Source organism: Sycon ciliatum, chromosome 12 (genome assembly GCF_964019385.1).
Source record: "Sycon ciliatum chromosome 12, ocSycCili1.1, whole genome shotgun sequence".
NCBI classification, from domain to species: domain Eukaryota; kingdom Metazoa; phylum Porifera; class Calcarea; order Leucosolenida; family Sycettidae; genus Sycon; species Sycon ciliatum.
The window spans coordinates 11,127,405-11,144,142 of record NC_088654.1 but is presented as its reverse complement, the minus strand read 5'-3'; the positions used below and the strand labels follow the sequence as shown (position 1 = coordinate 11,144,142).

Sequence of the window (16,738 nt, the reverse complement as noted above, 5' to 3'; positions counted from 1 at the left end):
CAAAAACTCACCTGCTTGATATGGCGCTTCTGGTCATCGCAGAGCCATGAAATTTTGGCTCGGAGTATAACACATCGTAGTCTCACTGTGACATATGTCTTCTAATCAAAATACCAAGAGAGAAAGTGAATATTGAGTCCGTTCCGGTTTGCAACCTATGTCCTATTTGAAACCGTCCCCTCTACATGTACATGTACCAGGTCTGGGCCAAGGCCTAGCTCTGGACTGTACTCGTAGTCGTAGACCTACTCGTACTCGTAGTCTGTGTAGCTAGGTCTACCAGTTACCATGGTTACACACAATCATAATGAACGGTTCTTTCCGGGGAGTAGTAAACTCATCACTCCAATTATGTCTCCCTAGCCCTAGGCCCTGGCTAGGCTCCGGCTCTGACTCTGACTGAGAGTGTGAGAGTCTTTATGTTGTTGAGCTACACTGTAGTCTGTAGCACGGGACGAAGGCGAGTGAATGTTCAGCTCTACCGTACCCTCGAAGCTGTCGACACCAGGACTAGGCATGACGGAGAATGACACTTGACAGCTGCTTATAATAATTATTTTATTTGCAGGCACATGTAGCTATGTCTCTGCAATGGGTCGAGACGTCTAACAGCAACTCGTTTCCTTTTTATTCCTTTTACCGGCGCGCTGTGCTTAGACCAATTATAGGAGGGAGACTCAGCTCTTCGAAAGCAGAATCAAAGGTTGGTCGTCACACCATTGTGTTCGTAGCTACAACAAACAACAGAACAAGGCCGGAACACACAGAGGGGAGGACACTGTTTCAAGTGTTTGAATGACCTGTCAGGTAGTTTAGCGGTTGGAAGAATGTTGTTTGTTGAACACTAACAGACTAAATAATTCGTATCGGTCATGTGGGACACTACAACTGTTACTTAGTACAAGTGTGTAGAGGTGAGCTCGCCTGGTATCATGATGCTAAAACGGAACACATCAGATACGTGGGCTGCGCCCAAGCTGCTGGCGGACGATGCGGACCCGTTCGCCGAGATGGGTTCGCCGAATACTTCGTCGGCAGCACCTCCAGTCAGGCAGCAGCAGGCAGCCGCTCGCAGCACACCAGTTCGTCTCCACCCCCAGCTGGCCAGTGCGGTGCCAAGTTCGTCTACGCCACCATTCGCAGCTCAGCCGGAACGCGTTTCTGCTTCACCAGCTCGCCTGCGTCCTGAGCTACCCCATCCAGAGCAACCAGTGGATTTCGACTCGCTGCGCAGCGACTCGTCCACTGGAAGCTTGATCCGGCAACACGCCAACGCAGGCCACACGCCGGCACACTTCGCCAAGCGCATTCGCCGAAACTCATCGGAGCAGACAGCGCCAGGCTCGGCTGCACCTGAACGAAATCAATATCGTCAAAGCGAACATGTCACCGTCGCACAAACGACGCCCACACACCGGACAACAGGTGCACACTCGACTGGGCCAGGAGAACAAGCGCAGGAGGAGCAATTCCGTGAGAAAGGCTTACACAACACTGGGACAACCGCACCAACAGGACGTCCAGACAATGGCAGGCAACGTCGAGTAATCGCGGAGCGAGGCAGACGCGCGATGTCAGCGGGAAGCACCAGCCAAAGCAGCCGCAGCTCACTGAGGTCGTCCCCGTCGCAGGATGGGCTAACACAAGAGCAAAACCACATGCCAGGCGACCACATGCCGTGGCCTTTGAAGACCGACTCTTACTTTACAGGCAACAAGACCAAGCGCTGTAAGGTGTTCCTCCTCAAACCGGAAGACGGCGCGTCGAAAGACTTCCTCCAGGTGGACAGCTCAGGCGGAGTATCTGTGAACCCGGCCACCGTTGATGCGTCGGTCTCGGTCTCGGCCGAGAACCTTGCATCGAAGGCGACGTCCGCACAGTTCGACGGGACGGCCGAACGTACCGTCTCCGCCGTGATGAAGCGCATTGTGGATCCGGCTCTGCTGGCAATGACCCAACACCGTCGCCAGTCGTGCATTGTGCTGTTCGGCGTGGACGACAGGGAGTGCGGCGTGTCGGGCACGCAGACAACTCTTGCCGGTCAACGTGCGCCCAATTCCGGTGAGCGAAAATCTCTTAAGTTAATCAACCGAACAGTCCAGGGGCGTAGCTGGTCCCCCTTTTAGGTGTGGGGGGGGGGGGGGGGGGGAGGGTGTGCAGGGCCGCATATGTGTATGATGGCTGGTGCATGTCATTCATGGTCATACCTAGGTCGAAATTTTAGGGGGGGGGGGGGTAGCACTTGCCCCCGTGTCCCATGCAGGCTACGTGCCTACAATCCATGTTTATGTTTGAGGGGCTACCTATATTTGTTGCCATTACAGCGGCGGAAACATGTACAGCATGACAGTGCATGTTGTACGCGTATCTGTGTCATCATAATGTGGCACTATTACACGCAGCACCGCACACGACTCGCTAACAACATCAACACATAGCAGTAGCGATATGCTCGACCGTTTGCGAAGGTGTGACGCTGCGTTCAGAATGCACGAAAATCATGCAGCTGCCTAGACTCCTTTTACTTCAACCACCGTCCTGAATGCACAGTGTACAATGCTCTTGGAAAATGGCGACAAAGAGAGCACTGTGAATTGCAGCTACTGTTGGTTCATAGCTAGGTGAGTGTACCCTACATCCTCCCAAATCCCCCCCCCCCCCAACTACATCGCTCCATATCGAACGATGATTAGGGAGGTTCCGGAGTACGATTTTTCGTGCCAAAATCCGGAGAGGCGCTACGGATTTTTTATACGTCGTTTTTGAGCAGTGAAAAGTTCCGGAGTACGGAACTTATGTGTTTGCCGTCATTGCCTAGGTTACGATCGCAAACACATCACATTCCCGCGCTATGCCTTTTTATTTTGAAAACTTGTACCGAAATCAAAACTTCCCGCGGAAAATCGATGTTTCTCGTACCAAATTTGTACGCGAAAAATCTTTCTGCACCCGATGACGCAAAATCTCCATACGAAACATGGTTCGTGTGAAAGCCAGTCCACACGGATTCTCCGTGCCGAAAAATCGTATGGAGCACGCCTGGAAAAAATCCGTACCGCCCATACGGATTTTGGCACGGAAAATCGTACCCCGGAACCTCTCTATTATCATTTTGCATACCGGCAAACGTTCATAATTCCGTTGGTTCTCGGGCTGTTTCAAAATTGGAACTGAATTCCAAGCTTTCTATCGCTTCTGCATTTCTGCATGGATGCAGTGAATGGGATTTTCGATCGTTGACCACTTGCTGGTGAGCCGATCTACACACCTCCCACCGCTTCAGGAGCTGCATCTGCGCCTTAATCCTTGAAGGGTGTTGGCGTTCCTACGGATGCGGGAAACTCGGTCTCTAGCCGAGTCTGACGCGAACCGTGAATTTTTTATCGCTTCTGCGATAGGAGAAGTGATGATGACGATATGAGGCTCGAAATCTGCATCGCAGCAATATTTTCTTCAAACTAGTGAAAAGTTTTTATTGGTTTCCTTCCGTGTGTTGTCACCAGGTGTTCATGTTATGTCGCTGTTCCTGACAACTGGCTATGTCGTACTGGATTGGCTAGCAAAGGCGCAGCAGCAGCAGCAGAAGGAGAAGGTTGACGGTGAGGTGGGAACGCTGCAGGTTAGCTGCATTCAGCTAAGCGGACGGCGCGAGGCACAGGATTTGCTAACCGCCAGGTCGCCTACGCTATCCTATGACGGCTCCGTGTCGGAGGTGAGCTATTGTGTGCTTGCGCACGGTAGGGTGTATATACTTCCTCTTTGTCTCCTCCTTCTCCTCCTCCTCCTCCTCCTCCTCCTGTCTCTTGCCTTTCTCCCTCCATCTTCCTCCTGGCCATGTCTACCCTACCACCTCTTCTTTCCCATTCCATGGCCTCTCCTCTCTTCTTCTCTTCCGCTCTAATCTATCATCTCTCTCTTCCTTTCTCTCTCTCTCTCTCTCTCTCTCTCTCTCTCTCTCTCTCTCTCTCTCTCTCTCTCTCTCTCTCTCTCTCTCTCTCTCTCTCTCTCTCTCTCTCTCTCTCTCTCTCTCTCTCTCTCTCTCTCTCTCTCTCTCTCTCTCTCTCTCTCTCTCTCTCTCTCTCTCTCTCTCTCTCTCTCTCTCTCTCTCTCTCTCTCTCTCTCTCTCTCTCTCTCTCTCTCTCTCTCTCTCTCTCTCTCTCTCTCTCTCTCTCTCTCTCTCTCTCTCTCTCTCTTTCTCTCTCTCTCTCTTTCTCTTTCCATCATCCCTCCCCCTCACTCTCTTTCGTATCTTCCTCCAACCTGTACTGATTCCTGTGCACTGTATTGTGTGTCCTAGACATCAGGTGCAAGCACAAGCAGTGCAAGGATTCCCACCCAATGGCATACAGTACAGGACGGCCGTCGCTTACTACAGCTCTACCACCGCGCCAGACTGATGCGACACAGGACCTCCTCGAGCGCTACATCCCCATCATCATCGTCGTCTCCGTCACCACGGCAACAGAGCAGCGAAGGCATGGCAACACATCATGCCGTGCTGTCACTTCGCCTTCTGCCAAGTGGTCAGCAGCAGTCAGGTATATTTATTCCCGTAGCTATGCAGAAGACGTTACTTCAGTAGCGTCTGGCGCTAGCCAGGGTCCACACAGCTTTAATTCCCGTAGCTATGCAGAAGACGTTACTTCAGTAACGTCTGGCGCTAGCCAGGGTCCACACAGCTTTAATTTGGTGTTTGTTTTTTTGTTTGCGTCACGCCTGGCGCTATCCCGTATCTGTCCCGTACCGTACCGTACCATCAAACACAGCTGGCCACATACAGCTGGCCGCAATATTCAAATAGGGCTTTAAAACGCAAGATCATAACGTGAAGCAACTTGGAAGAACGGGTATGAATGCGAAGTGTATGGGGGAATGCATGTAGGGCGATAGTGCGGGTTCAAATCCCAGGATATGCCTGAAAAAAAAATAGGAGAATTGAAAAATGTATAACATCCCTATGCTTTTTTTGCCGTCATCAAGGCGGTGGACGGTGTCGTATTACCCTCGATCGTACCTGTCCCGTACCTATCCCGTACCGTACTGTCAAAGACGGCTGGCCACACTGCATATTCAAATAGGGCTTTCAAATGCAAGATCATAACGTGAAGCAACTTGGAAGAATTAGTATGTATGCGAAGTGTATCGGGGGATGCATGCAGGGCGCGCGCGATAGTGCGGGTTCGAATCCCAGGTTATGTCTTAAAAAAAAGGAATTTTTTAAAGAATTTATAACATCCCTATGCTTTTTTTTGTCTAGGTCATCACGGCAAAAAAGCATAGCGTAGGGCCCTGAGCTTCCAAGCTCTCTCGTTTGGTATTTGTTTGTTTGTTTGTTTGTTTGTTTGTGTGTTTGTGTCACGCCTGGAGCTATCCCGTATCTGTCGCGTATCTGTCCCATATCTGTGACTACACAGGACAGCTGGCCACAACACTTGCTGGCTCCCGTATCTGTCCCGTACCGTCCCGTACAAACAGCTGGCCGCAATATTCGTCGTATTATGTATACGACTCCCTTTTCTTTAAGGTGGGACTATGCCTTCGCGGACCGGCATTGGCACACGGGATGATAACTTCAGTCTCCCTCATAGGAATTGCACCAAATTTTCTGTGCTTTCTTCTAACATACGACTCCCCGATGTAGAGGGAGATTTGGAAAGAAATAGGGTGACGAGGAGGAAATGAAAATAGAATGGACGTTAGTCCCAGGAAACGTCAGGACAGACATCCCGTCGACTCCAGAACGCCCGTGATCGGCAGAGTCAGCGCCGGTCCCAGGTAACGTCAGGACAGACATCCCGTCGACGCGCAGAAAAACTAAATCTGCAGCCTCTTTTGCGGTCGGACAGGATACGTATTTTTGTATTATTGTATTGTATCGTATTGTATGGAATATAATTTTACCTCATTGGCTCAACAGGTCAATATATTACTACAAAAAGGCCAGAAAATCAGATTTCTGTATTAAAATCAACTAATTTTCGCTGGCGATTTAATTTCGCTGATTTTGCCGCTTGGTACCAACCGGCCAAAGTAAATCGCAGGCCAAAGTTTGTCATAGAGGCAAATGATGCATGATTGAGAAATGGATGCATGTGAGAGCAAAAAATACCGATCGATTTCTTTTTGAAAACTCCAATCGGCCAAAGTTTAATGACGGCGAAAAGTTTCGTTTCGAGATCGGCCAAAGTTTCTCATCGGCCAAAATTTGTTGATTTACAGTATAAGGAGATAAAAAGAAAAGAAGGGGCAAACCAAAAGTGGATCAAATTAGAGAAAAATAACAATCCACAAAAAACTCTGCAAATACTTTTGCCTAACTCATATTCAAACTGATTGAAACGTTTTTGCAATACAATTATGTGGCCAATCAACGAAAAAAATTTCCATCAGTTCCAATAACATGTACTATGAGCTAGGCAAAAGAGCATAAAAGCATAGCGTAGGGCCCTGAGCTTCCAAGCTCTCTCGTTTTAAAATCTCTATTAGTAAGATTTAGTGCACTGTCATCCAATATCCATGCATCTAGGATATAGGATGGCAGGGCATTGTATCTCACTAATTTCGATTCTAAAACTTTTGTCTCCTTGTCGACTCTTTATATATTCTAATCTATTTATTATGTTATTGTGAAAAGAAGAAGCACAAAATGTTACGAGTTATGACTAACTGTCCACCAACGTAACCAGATCTTATACAGTCAGCGAGTGCGACAAAATGGCACAAAACTGACAAGGAGTACTGAGACATTCGGCGACCTGACACCTAGCTCCAACACTTCTCCAAGGCGCAAACCAACAGCCTTCCAACTTGGAAGGCTCAGGTTCGGAAAGGTCCAAGAGGGGAAGGAAAGCGCAACGAAGAAGAGCACGAGTTACGCATCACGGCACCAAAGAATGCTGTAAGTTACTGGATGATGACGAAACTAGTAAGACTATTGGACACACCGGCCTTACTACAACTCGACGACGCAAAGCAACAGACGGCTCAACTTGGGAGGCTCAAGTTTATGTAATAAACGTAGAAAGGGGAAGCTAAGCGAAGACGAATTGTGACAAACCGAAACGCCAACATCCTACCGGACTCCACTATCATGTATGATGGACTAGTTATGTACAATAACAAGTAGCTCCACACGACGTACATTTCTCCGTATAGGTCATGACGGCTCATCAGGTGTGCAATATTTAACTTGGATGGTGAGCCAATTAAATTATTGTGAAAAGAAGGACAAAATGTTACGAGTTATGACTAACTGTCCACCAACGTAACCAGATCTTATACAGTCAGCGAGTGCGACAAAATGGCACAAAACTGACAAGGAGTACTGAGACATTCGGCGACCTGACACCTAGCTCCAACACTTCTCCAAGGCACAAACCAACAACCTTCCAACTTGGAAGGCTCAGGTTCGGAAAGGTCCAAGAGGGGAAGGAAAGTTTTGTGCCATCTTGTCGCACTCGCTGACTGTATAAGATCTGGTTGGTTACGTTGGTGGACAGTTAGTCATAATTCGTAACATTTTGTCCTTCTTTTCACTATAATTTAATTGGCTCACCATCCGAATTAAATATTTATTATGTATTACAACAGATCTCAAGACTCTAGGGAAAACATCGGCCAATGTGAAGGGAGTGGGTGGTAGCCAACCACGGCACTGCTAAAGATAAATATGGGGTTAGGATATCCCCTGGAGGCGTACAGTCCCACCCAACCCGTACTGTCATGTGGAATGTGATATTCAGTGTTGGCAATGGACTTGTTCCACATCTACATCTATCACATGACCATACAGGACAGCCATCTTTGTTCCAACTCCACTCAATCCCCGTTCATCTATGGGTCGCATGATGGTGTCGGCCATGTTGCACCCACTGTCCACATGCCGTGATCACTTTCTAAACAGATTTAGTCACATGCCAAAGGTGTGAAACCACTCTATTTTTATATCTGTATTCGGTGGCTTCCCCACAGTGCAGAGACAACTGGTCTCTATTCGCTTTTTCAAGGCAGCTTGCAATGGATGCATAAGGCCGCATTGCCGCAATGCCAAATTTTCAATATATAGTAATCTATGTGAGTGCGTTGGAATCAGCAGTGCATTTCAACGCCTCTAGCCAAGTCTAACGCGAACCGTGAAATTTCTTCTTTTGTTTTGCAGTTGTTCATCTCACCATTGTAAAGACTGTGAAAAGTATTGTATTGTACTTTTAAACTACTATATTTTTTTACTTGGTCATTTCCAACAGACCCTGAGGTCTTCTTACAGGGTGCCCGAGATGAACGAATGTGTTAAGTTCCTGGAGAAATGAATTGGGCATATGATTAGTGCGAAGGGCAATGGTACAAATGGTCTCGTTGTAGAACATTTCCAGTGGCTTCTGTGCTTCCTGTGTTATTTGGTTGTGTATAATGATGATGTTATGTTGTTCTGAATGTAGACATGCTGCACGCACCGGACACGGGCTGTCTTCACTTCGTCGACATCACCGCCCGGTCCATACCCGCCGCCAACCTCTATCCCGGGTCGGTGCCGCTGCCTGTCGACAACGACTACCCTTCCGACGTGGTGCAGACGCACTCGCTGTATCAGCTGGTGCACGCGCTGCTGGTGAAACGGTTGAGCGTCGACTACTTGTCCACCATGCTGACCGCCATTCTTCAGCCACCTATGCAGGTCAGTGCAAACTACAGTCATTGATTCATTAAAAAATATAAAACCAAGAATTTGATTTTTAAGCATCTTCCTGATTGTCTGCTGAAAGGCAGGAAAATTGGAATGCCAGATACACGTTTCCTGTGAGGTGTGTGAAGGGGAGGACTCAAGCTTCAACTAAAAATAACTTCCCATTCCTAGGACCGGTGCGATATGGTGTATACACCTTAGCAGATCTGCATTTTCCGACTAGAACCGTGCATCATTTTTTTGAGGTGATTCTGCAGACTATTGTAGCATGCGAATGATTGGGAAAGTTTCGAATTCAAGTTTAAATTCTTGTATTAGTAGCTCTCCCAATCCTTGTTAATCTCTTTCGTTCACCTCTGGTAGCACGTTCCAGAGATTAACCGCGTTGGTCGGTCCTTCCGGGGAGGGGAAAGGACCTGAGTACCATTTGTATATCTGGCACGTCACGATTTTGAACTGCCACTTGAGTGAAACGTTTTTCAGCGACTGCTAGCTATGACCTGAACTAACAGCTCCGGTGGTTAGGGCATTGCTCAAGGCAAGCAACATCCTGGCTTTGAATGCTGGTGGAGTTGACCATTTTCTATTTTCCGGTTACCTGCCTCGGAGGCCCCTGGCCGGTTGAGTTGCTCTTAGTACATCAACTCGTCATCCCTGCGTCCCCTTTGTCCTGTTTTTCTTTCATTCTCCACATGTTTTCCAGTAGGGCTGTACTCTAGATAAATATATAAAGTCCACTTCCCTAAGAGGTACAGGGTGGTAAATACACCCCTGGAAATATGGCGGTAAACACACGCCTGCCCACACACGCTCTTTAGGCTGCAAAGTTCTGGCACAGACCTCTCCTTCTTGCCACCACCACCACCACCACCACCACGACCATCAGTTCGCGCCTGGCGACTAGTCGATGCATGGTTGGCGTGTATTTACTGCCATATTGCCAGGTGTGTCTTTACCACCATAATTATAATTCAAGCATAAGTACAGCTGCAGTGGTGTCTTCAACTTCATCCCCCCCCCCCCCCCCCCAAAGAGGTAGCATTGTATAACTTTGTATTAAATTAATTTCACGGTTCGCGTGAGATCCAGCCGGGTTTTCCGCATCCGTAGGAACGCCACCACCCTGGGATTCGTATTATAGCATTCTTATAATCACTATTGTATGATGTATGTTCTGTGTTGCAGGGAAAGGCGGATTTGTCACTTATTCTACCCGTTGATCACACTGCCGAGGACACTGTGAAAATGATAGCGTTTGCCAGGCAGCTCAGGACACTGCATCTTCACTCACCAGCATCTGCTCCACCCGTAACGGAGAGCCAAGCAATGACGAGGAAGAAGAGAGCACAGAGTGCAGCTGCCGCTCCGTCTTGGCAGCGAAACCAACGCCGGCACTCGCTGCAACAGATCACCAGCGGGAGCCTGCACGTAGCAGAGCCCGCTAAACGGCCACTGTCGGCCCAGTGGCGGGAGTCATTCGGAATCGGCGACGGGAGCAGTATTACCCTAGAAGGCACTGGATCTGCAGCTACGCTCCACGAGCCTCTGCAGTTGCCAGCCGTGACGACCGTGTCCCAAAGCAAGGTGCCCGTTCCGGTTTGGAGCACCTCACTGCCAACGTCTCCTACCCAGGACAAGACGCCTAGCTTTGACCCGACTAAACACACACCAGCCAGCGGCGGCCACGAGCGCAAGAACAGCTTCAACAGTGTGCGCAACGTCAAGTCTCTCCTGGTTTCCACGCCGACTCGGCAGCATCAACAGCGGATGTTCAGTAGGACTCTGGGAGCGAATGACCGAATGAAGTAAGGTTTGCGCTCTATTGCACTGCAGGTCCACACAGTGTCTATATCCTCCTGCATTGCATTTCTATTCCGCATAAGTTCTTGTCGCAGTAGGAACCTGCTTGTATCTTGTTTGGTCTTGGCACGAGGGAAACATGGATGCAGTGAATGGGATTGTCCGGTCTTTGATCACTTTGTGGTGGGTCTGATCTACTCAGCTCCCACCGTTTAGGAGCTGCATCTTTGCCTTGATCCATAGAAGTAGGTGGTATTACTGTGGACGCGGAAAACTCAGTCTTCAAAGTCCTTGTCAAACCCTGCTCCGTGAAATCCGGGAATAGCCAGCCAGCTAGTGTTGGATATTGCCCTGCTCCAGGCCCAGGTGATTGGCGAACAGCGGGCGATGGAAGGGCACAGCTGTTTACGTGACTGGCAAAATTGTGCTCGCTCTCTCTCTTTCTCACTTTCTTTCTCTCTCTCTCTCTCTCTCTCTCTCTCTCTCTCTCTCTCTCTCTCTCTCTCTCTCTCTCTCTCTCTCTCTCCCTCCCTCCCTCTCTCTCAGACACACACACACACACACACACACACACACACACACACACACACACACACACACACACACACACACACACACACACACACACATACACACACCATTTGACCATTTGACGCCCCTCGCCAGAGGCGATGATAGCGATGCTACAGCAGAAGACATAGCAACTTGTGCTGGGATTGCACCATTCAACAGCTTGCAAGGCTGAAGAATTGACCGCCACTATTCAGCCTGGTCTACACCACACGGCTATGAAATGGCTTTTTCTGGCCGGTGAATCTCTACTTTTTGGTCTTTTTCATTTTTTCACGCACACACATCACACCACATACTCCGGCATGCACTGACTGTTGGTAACCACCTAGGAGAATGAAAGAAAAGTCAGGAGGAGTCTGAGAAAGAGAAGAAAGTCGTGTGTGACCATAATTGCACACACACACACACACACACACACACACACACACACACACACACACACACACACACACACACACACACACACACACACACACACACACACAAGCACCCCCCCCCCCACACCCACACAAACATGCACACCCACACATACACATACTCCCCCCCCCCCCCCCATACACACACACATACACATGCTCACACACAAACAAACAAACACACACACACACACACACACACACACACACTATACCTTTCTTGCTCACATTCTACTTTTCCCTCTTTTTGTGTACATGTTGTGTGCTCTGTTCAGGCTCTTCAGGTTCCTGTCCCGTGAACAGCGGCCCTCGTCAGCTGAGCCTATGCCGACATTCTCCCAGGAGGAACCAGATGCGGTGTACAATGATCACGCTATATCCGTGGACAGAATGCCACAGGATACGTCTATGCATCAGGACGCTGCGGAACGCTCTACTAAGTCTGTCGTCATTGACAAGCAACAGCCAATAACGAACGAGGCAAGATTGGACGGATATCACCTCCCTGAAAGCACCTCACAGCATCAAGATGTGGACGCCGGACAAGACTTGCAGACCGATGTCGTTTCTCCCGAGACCAGTGCTCCCAGCGTCCTAGAACCTATACCCAACGTGGACAAATCAACGCCGGATGCGGCCAAGAAATCCGAGTGTCTGAACTCCGATGCCGGCGAAATTGAAATCGAGGACGGAATAAGATCCGATGTTCCAGCTGAGAACGCCACCCCTCCACAGAAACTCTGCTCTGCAAGTGGACAGGCACACCCACTAGCTGGGCCAACAACAAACTTGACTACAGCAGTGCAAACCACTGAGGGTTTAGAAGACTGTCCGCAAGCATCTCTTGAAGGTTCTGAGAAGGAAGAGAGCATTCAGGTTGGTGCTTTGCCCGTGGATGACGCCACCAGGCCATTAGAGTCCAGTACGCCCAGTCTACTACGGGATCCACTTGTTTCATTTGCAACAACAGAATCCGACATATCCACATCACATGCAGAAGTGCAAGCAGAGCTGCCCAATGCAGCAACTACAGCAGATGGTGATCAGCCTTCCACGGTTGAACCGGACCGGATTGCACTGGATATTAAACAGGAGGAGAAATCACCGGAGCAAGTTAGCAATGACTTGAAAACCGACAACCAGCCAGTTGTCTTGCTAGAAGAAATTGATGCCGAAGCTGGCACAGTGAAACGGAGAGATAACGACTCGGCTGTCAACCAGGAGAACTCCACGAATGATGTAGACCAACATTCTGACTCCGTCTCATCAGTGACTGAAACCAAGCCAATCTCTGAAAGGTATGATGGATCGGCGCTCACTGAAGCAAAGTCTAAATCCAGCATTGGCAACATACGCGATAGTGGCAGTGAACCCGAAGCGAGTGCGACGACACTCGAAAGATCACCCTCAGCAACAGCTGTGGGTGGAAATCAACCACCACCCACTGCCCCACTGTTCATCAAAACTGGTCGCTCGGCAGCCACTCAGCGTTCAAGGCGCGGGTCACGGCCAAGCTCCAGCAGCAGCGTAGCCAGTGTCCAGTCCAGCAACGCTGCACCGCTTTTCACCGCCACGGGCAACGTAGCCCGCAGGAGCCGCCACTCATTGCCCGGTGATGACGAGCTTGCATCGTCCGATCAGCCGCCCCCAGAGCAAGCCAACACCACCGGTGAAGTTGCAGCTGCAGAGAACCAGATCGCACAGGAGGTAGACAGTGTTGCCAATGACGAGCGAAATTCGGATCAAGCCCACGCCTGTGACGTGTCTCTGGGCAGGAGTATGAGTAAGGATACTGAGTTAAGTCACGTCTCCACGGCAGATATTACGTCCAATGAGTTGGAATCTGATGTGAGTGTGCCAGCAAGTGTGGGCAAATCTGAAATCAACATATCAGGCCTAGATTGCCAATCAAAGCGTGGAGAGCAGCTGAAAGACACAGAGGAAGGGGCAACTACTAACACAGCATCGCAGAATGATCCCAGTGCTTCGCAAGCTGACACCGCCAGCCTTTTGTCGGATCGGAGCAGCCGCGAAAACGCCGACTCTGAATCCCTTAACCAAAGCCAGCACAGCCAGCATGCAGCACAGACGGACCAAGACTCGGAGGATAGCCGCAGTTACCATGACTACAACTACGATGATGACGATTGGTCGCGTGTGAGCAGCAGGACGTCGCTATCGAGAACTCCGTCCGTTCACGCCACCCAAGACAACGTCTCGCGCAGGACAGCAACGACGTCAGCTTCAAGCTCCGGCACGGACGCTGATAGCGTTTCCCATCGTCCTGACAACGATCCATTGGCAGAACATACGGACAGCAGCGCAACACTGGAGAGGAAATCATCGGCAGCATCACTTGACACTCAACAGAATAATGACGTAGAAAAACACAGCATACGGCATGACTCCAAGGCCAAGTCTACTGTGGATCTTGAGGAACTGGATAATGTGGCAGAGAACGGTGCTGGGGATCTGAAAGCGAATGGTAGCGACATTAATGCAGGTTCTGGCGCGCAGCATTCAGCTGATGAAGTCTCTAACACACGGCTGGATGATGCAGCACTCAAGCAGCAGCAAGACTATCGCAGTCATTTAGAGGAGAATGCACATGAGAGTCCAAGAGCAAGCGGTGGCGGGGAAGTCAATTCAAGCATTGACTTGCACCAGTCCACTGAGGAAGTCGTTGACGCACAGCCGGATAGTGTGGGTGTGATGGGTGTACAGGGTATGTCCTCCTCTAGCTTACAAAGAACAGATGACAAGCAAGACTGCGACAATGCGGGCACAGCAGAAGAAGCACCACAGGGAGTGGATGATTGCCAAAGCATCAGCTCTTCCAGGAGCGGTGTACTGGTAAATGACAAAGTCGCCAAGACTGACCCGGTCATGGCTGGCGATACGCGGAACACGGAGGGCACCGCCTCGCCGGAGGAACGTGACCCCGAAGCAGCAACAGCAGACACATCCGTTGCTCCCAGCATCTCTCAGGATCGAACGTCTGAGCGAGGCGTCAGTGATGTAGCCATGTTTGAGGAAGCAGAGTCACTAGTTGAAAATAACATTTCAAGTCAGCTGGTAGATGCCGCACCAACTCAACCGAGCACTGCATCTCCTCAAGAGGATGTTGAAGGAGTCAGTGAATCAAAACATGAGGACATCGTGGATCAAGGAGAGGCATCCGAGGGCAAAAGTTCGGCTTCTCCATCCATCGATCAGGACAACGCGGTAAGAATTCATTGCTGCCACCAGCCGATTATCGATATTTCATTGCTCGAATTTGATTTGCTCTTTTAAGATTAGTGGTGGGTGCTTTCCAGCGGATGCGGAAGAGCACGTCTATCTTCCTCCGGCCCAAACCGTAAAACTCTTTCAACACATTGATCTAAATTAAGGTTTGTGAAAGAACAAAGGTGCACCTACCTCCCCCCGCCCCCCACCCATTCCAAGAAAATTGGAAATAAACATCCCCGCAGTAATCTATCACTGCCAATCTCTTAAGAAAATCCTTGCATAACTCGTTTTCTAGATGAAAACATTGACCCAAGTGACCAAGATTTGAAACGTTGCGTGTGCGTTTTGATAACAAGAATGGGAACAAAGGTGATCATCCGTCTTGATACAAGTAACTGCTATTGTCTTTAGAAAATTCTTGTGTGCCTCGTATTCTGGGCGAAAATATCGTACCCAGTGACCAAGATTTGATAAGTTATGGGTGTGTTTGTTATTTTTGTCAAAAATGGGAACAAAGGTGAGATTCCATCCTGCTGTACTAACATAGTGCCATGGACGAAGTGCATGAAACCCGTTTTTATCGTTCAATGCGCACTGTTCTGTCTCCTGCAGGATGCTATTGACCTCTCACTGGATTGTCCGCTGATGATAGCTCTTGCTGAGCCGAGCAACGGAATACTGAAGGCGGTAAGCCTGAAGGAGCATTTTGATATGTGTCGCCAACTCCAGGACTGCAGTAAACACTTAGCTTGTTCATTAATTAATTGAACTTCCTGGCGTTTAACTGGATATTCTTTGCCACAGTGTCACAGGGTTCTGGGCCGTTACACGCCCGATTGGTTGAGAGACTAACCTCCTCTCCCCTGACTCACTTGTGAGGTCTGCATTCGCCACTAAGGTTAACAGGCATAGTGGTGGCCTGCGGATGCGAAGGCTAGTTTGTGTGTTTCTGAACATTCAAGCGATGCCGACGCGGATCCCGCGAATATTACAGTGTCCCCGAATTGTTCAGATATTTACATTTCTTTTTTCTCTTGCCACCCCCTCCCCCGAACCCTACAGCCTTCTTGGAAATGCTCAGAAGTTACAGGAGTCAGCAATAGTTTAAATATATGTTTGCTGTTCTAGTTTCATGGCTATTCAGCCAATCTGCAGACAACAATACAGCTTGTCCCTACTCAGAACTCGCAATGGTTGCAACTGCCCTAAGGCTATGCCTGACTTGCTGTGTTACTCGGAGAGGTTCACGGCTATTCGGCCCGTCTTCAGACAACAATCCAGCTTGAGCGTACTCCAAACTCATGATGTTGCAACTGCCCTGAACCACAGTTCTACATCATTCCTCTCCACATTCATTATCATGATAATAGTTACAATGGGAGATATTCTGTAGGCAATATATTCAGCCCCTTGGCGGTTCTGAATAGATTGCCTACGGAATATCTCCATTAGAACGATTATCACCGTGTATAACACGGTGGTCATGAATGTTACGAGGAGACTCGTAGAACTCCAATTGGAGTTCGCCGAGTCTCCTCCGAGTAGTACTTGCTGATGGCCAGATGTTGTGTGCTCTATGCGGATTTCTATTTCACAGGGCTACTCCAGCTTCTCTGGATCCAACTTGCTTCATTGGTTGCTGGCGAATATGAATATATCGTGTGTTTCGTCCGCTAACGGCAGTCAAGCGCTTGCGCAACGCATCGTGGAGAACGCCCTCATCCTTTGTCTCGATGACGATGACGATATGATGTACGTCTAGTGCGTGTGGTGGTGGTGTGTGTTTGTGTGTGTGTGTGTGTGTGTGTTGGGGGGGGGGTTGGGGGCAACATGGTGGCATGGACACGCATGCATGCATGAATTTACTGTACCAGCACTGCACTGACTGTATTCAGGGACAGAGACATTGCATGTGCAGTGCATATTAGTATTATTTTTTGTTTTATTTTATTTTATTTCACCGTCCAGTGGCAGTAGCCAATGCAAAGGAGGGGGCGTTAGCCAACCATGGCAAGAGAAGAAAAAGAAAAAAAAG

The 16,738-nt window shown here is 49.2% G+C and overlaps 1 protein-coding gene across 1 annotated transcript in view; it reads left to right on the top strand.

The window, feature by feature from the left end:
• Window positions 1-659: 659 nt before the first annotated feature.
• The window catches only part of LOC135828437 (uncharacterized), a 26,692-nt gene continuing 10,613 nt past the window's right edge, over window positions 660-16,738 (top strand). Inside the window, exons 1-8 of the mRNA XM_065340888.1 lie at window positions 660-2,061; window positions 3,504-3,712; window positions 4,298-4,538; window positions 8,439-8,674; window positions 9,869-10,488; window positions 11,748-14,697; window positions 15,316-15,390; window positions 16,301-16,455. Coding sequence (XP_065196960.1) covers window positions 933-2,061; window positions 3,504-3,712; window positions 4,298-4,538; window positions 8,439-8,674; window positions 9,869-10,488; window positions 11,748-14,697; window positions 15,316-15,390; window positions 16,301-16,455 — 5,615 coding nt within the window. The 5' untranslated portion in view covers window positions 660-932. The remainder of the gene's footprint in view (window positions 2,062-3,503; window positions 3,713-4,297; window positions 4,539-8,438; window positions 8,675-9,868; window positions 10,489-11,747; window positions 14,698-15,315; window positions 15,391-16,300; window positions 16,456-16,738) is intronic.